Below are 13,605 nucleotides of genomic sequence, written 5' to 3'. Positions count from 1 at the left end.
GTTCCCAAGCTTTTTTGGCCTACTGCCCCCTTTCCAGAAAAAATATTACTTAGCCTCCTGGAAATTAACTTTTTAAAAATTTTATTAGCAATTAATAGAAAAGATAAATGCACCTGTGACCATCACCACTCTCCTGGATCGCTGCAGCACCCACCAGGGGGCAGTAGGGCCCACTTTGGGAATCACTATTCTAAAGGGTAGTTTCACAGACATAAAGGAGGAGATAATACTTAGAGGCATTTGAATGATGGAACATGAGGAGGAAGGGAGAAGAGAGAACTCTTAACAAATTATTTAAATTTTTCTTCAATGAAATATTAAGCAAGGTTCTCAGCTGAGAAGGGGAGAGGAAGGGGAGAAAAAGCAGTTTCATCTCTTTGACAAACACTAAGCTCAGTCATCTGGTTCAGAGGATGTCCTGAAAGTTCAGGTTCTTGAGGGCAGCTAGGTGGCTTGGCACAGCCAGACTGCAGTACAGAGGGTCCTGAGTTCAATTCTGATCTCATATGTGTCCTAGCTATGTGACCCTAGGCAAGTCACTTTATCCCCATTGCCTAGTCCTTATTGCTCTTCTATCTTGGAACTAACACACAGTAAGTTAAGAATTTTAAGAATTTTAATTTACCCAAGACAGAAGATAAGAATTTTTTTTAATTCAGGTTTTTGATCTTGTGGGATATAGGAACTAGAAGGGTTTGTTTGAAGGGTAACCAATCCTAAAGACATTTCTTTATTGTGCAAATACTTCATAGAAGGAATCCAATACTAATTTATTCAATTTTTCATGCATTGTCTTTCTTTTAGAATCTTTCCAGAGCGTTTCCTGAATGCCATGAGACGCATCATCAATGTTAAATTTGATGCAGTGATTGGATTCAAAAACAAAGTACAATGAGTACATTGGGCTCCCTTCCTGAAGAGGATCTGCTGTTTGAGATGCAGATTACCAATCACTTGGAACATTTAGGGATTTCTATTTTTCCAATTCTTTTTCACTAGTAATGAAATATTCTTGAACAACACTGATTTTCATTTGCCCCCAAACAGTAAACCAATCTCAATCAGGTTGTGGATGATCTTGGGCAATATGGTGACTTGAAGGCACGGAAGGGACATCTCCAGTGATAGGAGAGTGCCTTCATTATTGCACCTTGGCATCATAGACCATCTCGAGAATGTTTCACAGCCTCCTTTGATGTGTAACAATAGCTCTTCAGAGGTTACACTCAAATCTTTACACTTCAGTTGTATGAGAGTTTCCTAATAGTTCGACATTCTGGAAGAAATGACTCCTTTATCTATGTTATTGTCCAAAACATTTTTTTAATCAGACAGATAAAATCAATAGTTATGGAAATTTTTAGTATGCAAAGTTTTGGCATTCTTGCGAACCTACAACTATTCTTCTTCAAGAGTTTCCTGGGACACTGCAAGATAGAGACTTATCCAAGTTACTGAGGCAATAATATGTGTCAGAGAATAAACTTGAACCCAAATCCTCTTGTGTCTCTAATAAAAAAAAAAGATCCAAGAGCTGCATAGTTACCTGAATTGAAGGTGATTATAGGGACATTTAGAAACAACTTCCTTTGGAACAAGTAATAGCAATTCAGACAATTTGTTACCTTCTCTTTTCCCTGAAATACAGCTTATATTTCTTTTTTAACAAAGAGTTAAATTATGGGAGTATTAAAATGAAATTGCTGTGGGGTAAAAACAAAAGGCAACAATAAAACTTTTTTTAAAAGATCCTCTATTCTAATACCAAGTTTTCCTTCTCAAGTATGAAACTAAGGAAACTAGAAACATATTGTTAAAATGAAAATATATCTCAGCAATAAACTTTTGGACTTGAGGCAAGGAATATACTTACAAACAATGATAATAAAGGAATTAAATTTAAACCTTCAGTATCTGTTTTCTTTTATGTTTCCACACTCCAGGGTAAAGTCTGACTCAAAATAATTCATTTTTCTTAAAAATTGTAAAGATCGTAAAGAAAAAATTTCAAGATTCAAGAAACTTCCTAGATGGGAAATTACATTTAGAAAAGAAAGCCATGCAATAGTACTAGCTGCAAGTGAAATGAGACAAATTAGGTTTAAAAAATAAATACACTTGAAAAAGTATACCAAATATATACAACCATGTCAGCAAAGTGCATATGAGGGTTTACATTATCCCTCAGAGATCTAAAATTGGAGATGAAGATTTTATGACCCAAAAGAGCTTACTCATCCTTCTAGACAATTGATTGATACCTGCCATTTATGGAAGCTATCAGGAAAGAGAAGTGCGTTGTCACCCAGATTCTAAGGATAGAAACTTTGGATCCCTTCTTATTTCTTATCAGTCAACAAGCAGTTAAGGGATATGTGCTGAGCACTGCTGCTCACTGGAGATACCAAAAGAAAGCAAAAATGATACTTATCCTCAAGGAGTTTATGTCCTGTTATTTGTCCAGTGAAGGCCTAAAGCACCTACAACAATGATCATATTTGTCTTTGATATGAAAGCACACTCATACATAACTAAAACCCTCAAATAAAACCATAAATACACTGATATGAAAGATAGTATGCTTTGATCCACTTTTCTCTGATTCCAATAGTTATTTCTCTGGAGGTAGATAGCATTCCTCATCATAAATCTTTCAAGATTGTCCCAGATGATGAGAGTAGCCAAGTTTTCACAGTTGATCATCATACAATAATGATGTTAACTGTACAATGTTTTTCCAGTTCTGTTTATTTCGCTCTGCATCGTTTCCTATAGATCTTTCCAGCTTTTTCTGAAATCATTCTGCCTAGCATTTCTTATAGAACAATCGTGTTCCATCACCAATGTACCGCAATTTGTTCAGCCATTCCCCAATTAATTGCTATCCCCTCAATTTCCAATTCTTTGCCACTACAAAAAGAGCTGCTATAAATATTTTTGTACAAGTAGGTCCTTTTCCCCTTTTATTATCTCTTTGGGATACTGACCTAGTAATGGTATTATTATAGGATCATGGGGCATGCATAATTTTATGGCTCTTTGAGTATAGTTCCAAATTGCCCTCTAAAATGGTTGAATCATGAACCAAGTAATCTTAATAGAAATGGTTAAAGGCTGTAGCTACAGTCTTGGGCTTCATTTGAAGATATTGTGGGTACAGAATAACATTGATTTCAGTTCTATGTTAAGCTCAATAGAATTAAGAATAATATATAGAGAGGAAATATCAAGTTTCACCAATACATATAACATACTATACTTTTTTGTTACACTTAACATGTACTTTCATTGACAGCTGAAGATTTGTTTTCTTCATTTATTCCAGAGAATAATTAAATTCTTCCTGTCTTGCCCCCCTAAACTCCTATCATATGTGATAAAAATGCAATTGCCATTGGGCTATGCATTCTATCCACTGATTACATTAAAAATTTGCAGTCCCTCCTAGCTCAGGAATGTATGCATAATATTATGAATCATATCCTTACTGTGATCCAAGTCTTTCTCTGATAAGAAATTAAATGTTTAGGAAGAATGTTAAATAGAATCCTAGTATCCTCAGAAAAGGTACAGAGGTAACCACTTACCCCATTGTTCATCATTACTAGGTGAATAGTCGTGGCACTTTATTGGATTTGGCCAATAGCTCTGTAACCACTCTTGAGATAGTTGATGATCCAGGCTGAATACCATGGTCTCCATATACTGTGGATGGCTTCTGTTCCCTTAGGCCTCCCAGCTAGACCATAGGATTATAGATTTAGATATGGAAGAGAACATCAAGGCCATCAAGTTCATCCTCATGATTTTACCGATAGAGAAACTGAGGCATAGAGCCTAGAGTGATGACCTAGATCAGTGATAAAGTGTCTGAATCAGAATCTGAATTCAGACCTTCCTTGACTTATATCTCCAACTGCTTATTAGACATCTAAAACTGAATGTTCCACTGACTTTCTAAACTTAATATGTCCAAGACTGAATTTGTTCTTTTCTCTCTACATATTCCCCCACAAATTTCTGTATTTCTCTTAAGTGTTCCCATTCATTCAGGCTCATAACCTAGGTGCCTTCCTTTTTCTTATCTCCCCAATCCTCAATCAGTTGTCAGATCTTTTCATTTCTACCTTCATACCATTTCTCATATACACCTCTTTTATCCTTTGACACTTCAGTTACCCTGGTTTAGACTCTCATCACCTGCACTATTTTTTTAAACATTTACCTTCTGTCTTAGAATCCATACTGAGTTGCAAGTCAGAAGAGCAGTAAGGGCTACGAAGTGGAGGATAAGTGACTTGCTCAGGATCACACAGCTAGGAAGTGTGTAGGGTCAGATTTGAACTCAGGACTTCCCATTTCCAGGCTTGGCTCTCTATCTACTGAGCCACCTAGCTGCCCCATATTGCAATGCTATTGCAATAGCTTACTTTTTGGTTTCCTTACCTTGAGCCTCCCCCCGTCCAATCTCACTTTCAACTCATCTGTCAAATTTATCTTCTTAAAAGGAAAGTCTGGTCATATCACCCCCTTATTGAATCAACTCTTGTGACTCCCTTTTATTGCTGGGATCAAATATAAAATCTTCAATTGGCTTTTAAAGTCCTTCATGACCTGGCTCTTTCTACTTTTCCTATACCTTATTGCCCTCCATATACTTTTCTATAATCCAGTGACACTGATCCTTGAACAAGATACTTCCATTTTTCAACTGATCATTTTCACTATCATGAGATGTCCCCCATGCCTAGCACACTCTTCCCTCTTCATCTCTGACTTTCATATTCCTTGGATTCCTTTAAATCCCAGATAAAATCTTACCTTCTATGTGAAGCCTTTCTCAATTCCCCTTAATTTTAGTGTCTTCCCTTTTGATTATTTCTAGTTTATCCTAGGTTTCGCTTATTTGTACACAGATGTTATCTCCCTCATTAGACTGAGCTCTTTGAGAACAGGAACTGGCTTTTGCTCTTTCTATCCCTTGTGTTTAGTGCACTGTCTGATACATAGTAGGTGCTCAATAAATGCTAGTTGACTTCACTTGACTTTGAGATCTATACTTTACCCATTGTGCCACCTAGCTGCCCCCACTATCTGGTCTTGATCATTAAATCAAAATAACAAATTTGTTGACCACATACACCTGAAAAACTCAAGCTTAAAATGTAATTGGGAAATTTTAACAAAATAAATAAAAATACAGTATGCCATAAGTAATGTTGTATTTGTGATTTTCTAAGTCAATAATATTACCTACAGGAATCAGCTTTCTATTTGAATTTGATAACATCAACATAAATCATTATCTAGATTTTAAAGTCCATTTACATCTGGTAAATGAGCTCTTTTTTGAACTATTTGACTTGCTCCATCACTCTCATTCACCAGAGAATCCAACTAACTCTCCCATGAGCAATAAGTACAATGTGTGTACTTATTGCTCATGGGAGAATTAGTTGAATTCTAACATAATATAATAATATATAACATCATATATTACATCGTGATATTATAATATATAATAATAATAATAATAAATAAACTCTCTGGGGCTATCTATATACTAACAGATTGTCCAATCTTTCAACTGCTTGCTATGAGATAGTTTCCATTGGTCTACTACCATGTACTTCTTTTTGCTGCATATTGAGATTTCTTTAAGAGAACCTTACTTAAATTCTTGGTAGAAAATTCAGGCATCATGCTGTCACTTTCTTGACATGATAGATGTTACATCATGCTATCTGTTTCTATAAGAACTTTTCTAGGATAAGGTTATACCTNCTTTTTTGAACTATTTGACTTGCTCCATCACTCTCATTCACCAGAGAATCCAACTAACTCTCCCATGAGCAATAAGTACAATGTGTGTACTTATTGCTCATGGGAGAATTAGTTGAATTCTAACATAATATAATAATATATAACATCATATATTACATCGTGATATTATAATATATAATAATAATAATAATAAATAAACTCTCTGGGGCTATCTATATACTAACAGATTGTCCAATCTTTCAACTGCTTGCTATGAGATAGTTTCCATTGGTCTACTACCATGTACTTCTTTTTGCTGCATATTGAGATTTCTTTAAGAGAACCTTACTTAAATTCTTGGTAGAAAATTCAGGCATCATGCTGTCACTTTCTTGACATGATAGATGTTACATCATGCTATCTGTTTCTATAAGAACTTTTCTAGGATAAGGTTATACCTAAGTGATTGGTTTCCTTTAGTCAATCCTCACACAAAGTACACACTAGTTGTGAATCTTAATGTCTTCTCCCTCCTCTGGGACCCCAAAGCACAAAATAGAAAGTAATCATGGCTTTTTTCCAAGTATCAATGAGTATACAATCTGTGATATAGTATTGTATACATACAGTAGGACTGCTACAAGAAATATTCCACTGGACTCAGGCTTCCAAGTCTCCAACATGTTCAGCAATATGCATCTTGCTGGAGTGTAAGAGATAGTCCTGTACTTCCTGAAAGAGAAACTATACACTGAAAAATATTCCTCCTTTAATACCTTAGCAACTATAGAAGCTTTCTAGCTCTTGGTTGAGTGTTGTACTTCTTCATTCATTTCAAATGATTTCAACTCTTCATGTCCCCATTTGGGATTTTCTTCACAAAGATACTCGAGTGGTTTGCTATTCCTTCTCGATCTTATTTTATAGATGAAAAAACTGAGGCAAATGGAGCAATTAGGAACTATACCAAAGGGGAATAAAACTAGGCAGCCTCTTTGACTCAACTATACCATTATGGAGTTTGTATCCCAGAGAGATTTTTTTAAAGTACCTATATGTATAAAAACATTTGTATGATCTTTTTGTGGTGGGAGAGAATTGGAAATCAAGGGAATGTCCACAATTTCAGAATGGCTGAAGAACTTACTGTATATAATTGTGATAGAATACTGTTGTGCTGTAAGAAATGATGAGCAAGGTGTTTTCAGAAAACCTAGAATGACTTATATGAACTGATATAAAGTGAAGTGAGCAAAACCAGGAGAACAGGATCCACAGTAACAACAATATTGTATAATGATCAACTATGAATGACTTAGCTATTTTCAGCAATGCAATGATCCAAAGCAATTCTGAAGGACTTATGATGAAAAATTCTATTTACCCACAGAGAAAGAATTAATCTGAATGTAGACTGAAGCATGCTTTTTTCACTTTATTTTTCTTAACTTTTTTGTTCTTGTATATTTTCTTTCACTTCATGACTAACATAATAGGTTTTGCATGACTGGATATGGCATATTATGCTCATTATACCAAATTGCTTGCCTTCTCAATGAAGGGGTCAGTGAGAAAGGGAGGGACAAAATTTGGAACTCGAAAAAAGCCAAACATTAAAAATTGGTTTTATATGTAATTCAAAAATAATGAAATATTTTATAGATGAAAAAAAAGAGAGAAATCTAAAAAAAAAAGTGTCATGAGTATGTTTCTTTATCTTTACCTCTTCTTTTGCCAGGCTTCTGTCAGCAACTGGCACCACTTCAAGTGAGCCTATTGCAGGAGAACAAACAGAACATGAGAAAGCCTGCCCTTTTTCCTTTACATATTGCCTTCCATTTCCTTTCATACATGGAACACAGCTAACTTCAAGAGCTCTAACCTTTTTGACACTTTCCTTTCTATACTGTGGTTCTCTCCACTAAAGGAAAATACTAGGTTGGAGGAGACAACTGAAGCCAACACAATGAACATCATCTTAGAATTCTTTCTACTCCTGGCCATCATCATCTACTCCTACTTGGAGGCGTTGGTGAAACTATTTGTTCCTGTGAAAAGAAAATCTGTCAGTGGAGAGATTGTTTTAGTTACTGGTGCTGGACATGGAATTGGAAGACTCACTGCCTATGAATTTGCTAAACACAAAAGCAAACTGGTTCTGTGGGATATTAATAAGGTAATGAAATACAGTTTTTATTTCTTTCAACTTCTCAACTTATGTGGCACAATGGAAAAAAATGCTGGACTTCGGATCAAAAGGTCTTGGGTTTGAATCTTATTTCAGACACTATGACCCTTTGCAGAGCATTTAACTTTCCTCATCTATAAACTGAGGATAACATCTGCAGCTTTTGCCTTATGTGGTTGTTATAGGGGTCAAAGTATGAGACAATATCTGTAAAGTGTTTTACATTATCAGATGTTCTAATAAACTCTATTAACTAAGAACCTTGTAAAGAACCAGGTGAATTTTAGCCTCTCTTTTTACATTCTCAGTTTTAAAATTTGTGGAACATCTTTGGAAATAAATTCCCTTGAGCCATATTCCCCCCGTAAGCCGGTCATCTTAGAGCTTAAGAACTCTATGTGAGACTCCACAATGATGACAGCTGCTTAAGCTGCTACCTTGCGTGGAGCACATGGTAGGGGAAATCACGCTTAATTGAAAATTAACATTAAGCCTTAGAAAGAGAAATAAGCAAACTTCCTCCCAAAAATAGTTATGCCCCCAACCTTCAAATCATCTCACTTCTACAGAACATTTTCAATGCCTAATATAGGATTGTAGTTGCCATTCGTATTATTAGAATCATGTTCTTTCTTCCAGTCATGTCTTGTTGGCACTTGCCTTGTAATATAGTTTACTGGCTTCCAAAAACAAAAAAAAAATCTTAAAGTCTGAAGAAATTTCTCTGGGAATGTCCTTTTGGTAATAAAAAAAAGCTTTTCTGATTTTCTTCTAATTTCAAATTAGCAACTACTACGTTCAACATTCCCCTCCGCCCCCCCCATCTTTGATCTGTAAGAATCCTGCCTTTTTGTTATCAAATTAAATGGTACTGTAATTATAGATCTAGATAGAACTGGAGGCCAAACTAATTCAGAGCACTTAACCTAATCTTTCTTTACACTTTTATTTGATAATTGTATTTTAAAAATAATTGGCTTCTGTATGTATTTTTTTTTATGCATCTAAAAACAGGATTCTAAGAAAAGGTCCATAGGCTTCATCAGGCTGTCCCAGGGATTATTGACCCAGAGAAGTTAGCCAAGACCCTGGTATTTTACAAATGAGGAAAGTGAGCCCCGAAGGAATAAAATGATTTGCCCAAGGTCACACAGGGAGTAGGAACCAGAAGTCTTGTTCATGTCTAATATAAACTGAATGAAAACAATTCTAAATCTTTAGTATTCAAGAGTAGAAAGTTGGTGAGTACCAAAGGACTCATGATGAAAAAATGCTGTCCACCTCTTGAGAGAGAACTGAGCAACTCTGAGTGTTAATTAAAGAAATTTTTCATTTTATTTTTTGTTTTTGTTTTTGTTATGTAGCTAAGATGGAAATATATTTTACATAATTTAGCATGTATAATTAATATAATTTTACTTGCCTTATCAGTGTTTACAAGAGGAGTCAAAGAGAGGGAGAGAATTTGGAATCTAAAATTTAAAAAGAAACAATGCTAAAAATAAATTATAAATATTTTTTAAAAGAAATTTGCAGTTTAAATCCGGCCTTAGACACTTCCCAGCTGTGTGACCCTGGGCAAGTCACTTGACCCCCATTGCCCACCCTTATCACTCTTCCACCAAGAAGCCAATACACAGAAGTTAAGGGATTAAAAAAAAAGAAAGAAAGAAAGAAAAGAAATTTGCAGCTGAGCTAAAAAGTCTTTATTGTAGCCAGATAGCCTTCACAGACTTCTGTGACATGAAAAAGAAACCGCATGTTATTAAGTGTTCTAATATAATTTCTTCTACTCACTCAAATCCTGACAGATTTCTAAGAAAAATCCCTAGTTATTTTATTTTAATGAGCTTTCTTCAGTACATTAGCTTTCAGGCATTTTCATCTTTTCTTTTTATTTTACCAAATGAACCTTTAAAAAAAAAAAAGTCCTACAGTGAAATCCTGAAATAGAAGCTTATTTCATAGATAGCCAAAGGAAATAACAAAGAATTTCTTTTAAAACTGAAAAACTCAGTTTCAATGAAAAATCAATTCTCTTTGTACCATATTGTCTTTTTTTATTTTTTTAATATCTTTATTTTATTCCAATAACAAATTTACACTTAAGTTTTTCAAAGTTGTATAATTCACGTTTTTTAAATTTTTTTATTTTTTAGAAAAATTTTTTCCATGGTTACATGATTCATGTTCTTGCTTTCTCCCCCACACCCTGCCAAGTCCACCCCCATAGCCTATGCACATTTCCACTGGTTTCTTCACGTGTCATTGATCAAGATCTATTTCCATATTATTGATAATTGCTCTAGGGTGGTCATTAAGAGTCTACATCCCAAATCATATCCATATTGTCTTCTTTTTAAAAAATTCTTTCTTCTGTCTTAGAACTTGTAGTTAGAACTGAAGACAGAAGGGTGGCAAGGCAATTGGAGTCAAGTGACTTGCCCAGGGTCACACAGCTAGGTTGAACCTAGTTTCTCCCAATTCCAAGTCTGGTGCTCTATCCACTATGGGATGTGCAAAAGAAACTATGGGCCATAGTTTCTTTTGCACATCCCATAGTCCTTTATCCTTTGTAGACCAGAGCCTTCGTATGCACCAAACATATGCATGGAATTAAGCAGAGTAACCAAATATACACAGAAATATTGCCGCCTTATCTCCTATATCATCACCACCACCTCAAAATCTTTCCCCTTATACCCAGATGCCCAAATGTAAGCAAATAACTTGGCTCTCATATTTTAGTTTAAAAAAACAAAGTAGGGGAGAAAATTTGGTAATTTTAAGCTATAATACGCAAAAGTATCATTAATTTCAGCAAATATGATCCTTCCCAAAAATCAAGATTGCCCAGACAGAAAAGGAAAACATATTGTTTATTTACCTTCTCACCTAATCCTCTCTTCCTTTAGTTACATGTTAACCAAAATTCAAGAGTTTTTTTTTTCAATTTTCAAATTTTCAAGTTGTGAAAATTTTAGATCTCCAATCCCACCTTCACCTCCCCACCATGCTAAATATTTGTTTAGAAAAAAGGTCAGCCAATAGATGATTACACAAGCCTTCCAAACACTGGGCAAATCAAAAAAGAACATCCTCTGTTAAAATGTCTTCATCACTCATTCTCTTTGTATATTATGTATCTCAAGAAAAGATACTTCTGTATCTTTGCAAAGAGAGTCTTTAAAGATGTTTCCTTGTACGTTTAACTTCAAGAAGCTAAACCTTTTTAGTTTTTCCTGTTAAGTAAAACAAAATTCTTCAAACTGTATTTTCATTTAACAAGTATTTGTTAAACACTTATTGGACATGCTTTGATAAATAGGTGACAAGTTGAAGTCTCTGTTCTCAAGAAGCTGAAAATGTATCTTTAAACATCAAGAAGACAGCAAGATAAACAAGAAATTTGTAGGTGTGAAGTGTTTAGTCCTCTCTCTCTCTCTCTCTCTCTCTCTCTCTCTCTCTCTCTCTCTCTCTCTCTCTCTCTATGTGTGTGTGTGTGTGTGTGTGTGTGTGTGTGTGTGTGTACAGACTACAGACATAGATTTCTAACAGTTACCAAAAGAGTCAAACAAAAAGAGACAGATGGGCACACAGAGGGAAGGAAAAGAGGAGAAAAAGAGAAGTGAAGAACATGGTTCTATTCATGAAAAAGTTAATAGAAACTAAGATCCAGGGTATTTACCCACATATGTCCTTTTAGGAAAGCAAGATTTTTCTTAGGGATCTTTATATTTTAAAAGTCTCAATTATATAAGAAGTAAAAATGGAAAGAAAACCATAAAGGAGCTCCCTGCCTGAAGAACAAATAAAATGGCCTCATCAAAGTCCCTAAGGACCCTGAGATTCTATGATTTGCAGTTTGGGGTAATGCCTGACTCTCAGACATTTTGCAGCTCTGGGAGATGTTTGTTTTTCCATTGTACCTCAGTTTTGAGCTTGTTGACACAAATTGTTGCCTTAGGAAAGTAATGTGATATGCCGCGTAAATAGAACACAGCAAGAATAGTCAAGGTTGAAGATAAACTCAAATCTTTCACTTAAAATCAACATCATATTTCCCAATTGCCTACTCAGGCTACAAGTCTGCAATATCTATATCTGAATGGCTGTTGAAAGGAAAATTCTTTATTTAGGCTTTTATCATTAGAACTCAGTACAAAGAGAATTGAAAGGAGTTTATTATAAGTACATCAAAGTAGCAACATGGTGAAGGGCTGACCACTGGTGATCATTAAATGGTTTCAAGATAGACCAGCTTTAGGGGCAGCTAAATAGTACAGTGGATAGAGCAACCAGGCTTGGAGCCAAGAGGACTGAGGTTCCAATTTGATCTCAGACACTTCCTAGTTATGTGACCCTAAGCAATTCATTTAATCCTGATTGCCTATCCCTTGCTACTCTTCTGATTCAGAGCTGAAACTAAGACTGAGGTAATGATTTTTTTAAAAGGAGGTGGAGGTAGCTTTTATTGATAACTTTCAAAATGAGATTAAGGCACTATAATAACAGTACTCCTCTCATATGGTTGTTCTAAAGATCAAATTAGATCATATTAGTAATGTGGTTAGCACAGTGCTTGATACACAGTAGGTGCTATATAAATGTTTATTTCTTTCCCCTTTCCATCTTTTTCCATTGGCAGCACGGTATTGAAGAAACAGCTGCTGAATGCAGAAAACTAGGAGCCACAACTCATGCTTTTGTGGTAGACTGTAGCAAAAAAGAGGAAATTTATAGCATGATAAATAAGGTAAGAAATAAGTACATCTCTGTACAAACTCTTTATGCATCAATTTCCAGAGGAAAAGAAATGGTTCTATAGGACTGATCTAAAAATATAAACTAAAGCTTTTTTACATTCTTCTTAGCATTGAAGTAGTATTCTGATAGGCTTTTCTCCTTGTCTAAATGTCATCCTCTATTATCCAAATGTTGTTGTTATGTCTTATTTTGTTTTTTTAATGGAGTTACAATTTCACCAGCATAAGGTAAATTACCAGTGAGGAAACTCCATCTACTAATACATCTTTTCTAATAGTTTTAAGGGAGTTGCCTAAGACATCAAGAGGTCAAGTGACTTGGCCAAATTTGTTACACAGAGCCCCAGGTGGGACTTGAAACTAGGTATTCTCAACTGATCACACACCACCTCATGTGCCAGTGAAACAACAAATACTCAGCTGGCTCTCACATTACTATTGACCTTAAATGTGCACAACAGCTTGCCTGGAGACAGATGTATTCCAAAGACAACAGAATCCTTTTTTATTGGATTCATTATTTTTTTAGGCTCATCTGCTTTGCATTACATTGGCTGAGTGGATCATAAATTAAGCTTGGAGTTAGGGATACCAAAGTTCTAAGCCAGGCTAGATTGCTTATATTTTCAGGGTGAACTTCTACACTTTGAAAATTGTCAAATTCCATAATTCAGATTTATTGATTTATTGATTGTCTAGATTTGAGAAAATGATGAAGAAAACATAATAATGAAATTATACTTAAGAGTGTGTCTTGTATACATTTGCTCTGAATCTGGTTGTTAATCCTGTCTCAGATACTTACTAGCTTGGGTGACCCTGGACAAGTCATCTAACCCATTCAGTCTTAGTTTGCTCAAATATAAAACGAGGAAATGAAATGACTCG

At 35.1% G+C, this 13,605-nt stretch overlaps 2 protein-coding genes across 2 annotated transcripts in view; both read left to right on the top strand.

Moving 5' to 3' along the window:
* LOC123252134 (estradiol 17-beta-dehydrogenase 11-like) overlaps window positions 1-1,904 on the top strand; it is a 36,743-nt gene extending 34,839 nt beyond the window's left edge. The window contains exon 7 of the mRNA XM_044681529.1: window positions 805-1,904. Within this exon, the coding sequence (XP_044537464.1) occupies window positions 805-895 (91 nt within the window). The 3' untranslated portion in view covers window positions 896-1,904. The remainder of the gene's footprint in view (window positions 1-804) is intronic.
* The window catches only part of LOC123252135 (17-beta-hydroxysteroid dehydrogenase 13-like), a 29,250-nt gene that overhangs the window by 4,899 nt on the left and 10,746 nt on the right, over window positions 1-13,605 (top strand). The window contains exons 2-3 of the mRNA XM_044681530.1: window positions 7,691-7,939; window positions 12,600-12,707. Coding sequence (XP_044537465.1) covers window positions 7,730-7,939; window positions 12,600-12,707 — 318 coding nt within the window. The 5' untranslated portion in view covers window positions 7,691-7,729. The remainder of the gene's footprint in view (window positions 1-7,690; window positions 7,940-12,599; window positions 12,708-13,605) is intronic.

This window comes from Gracilinanus agilis, chromosome 6 (genome assembly GCF_016433145.1).
Source record: "Gracilinanus agilis isolate LMUSP501 chromosome 6, AgileGrace, whole genome shotgun sequence".
NCBI lineage: Eukaryota > Metazoa > Chordata > Mammalia > Didelphimorphia > Didelphidae > Gracilinanus > Gracilinanus agilis.
This window is presented reverse-complemented; position numbering and strand designations above follow the sequence as displayed.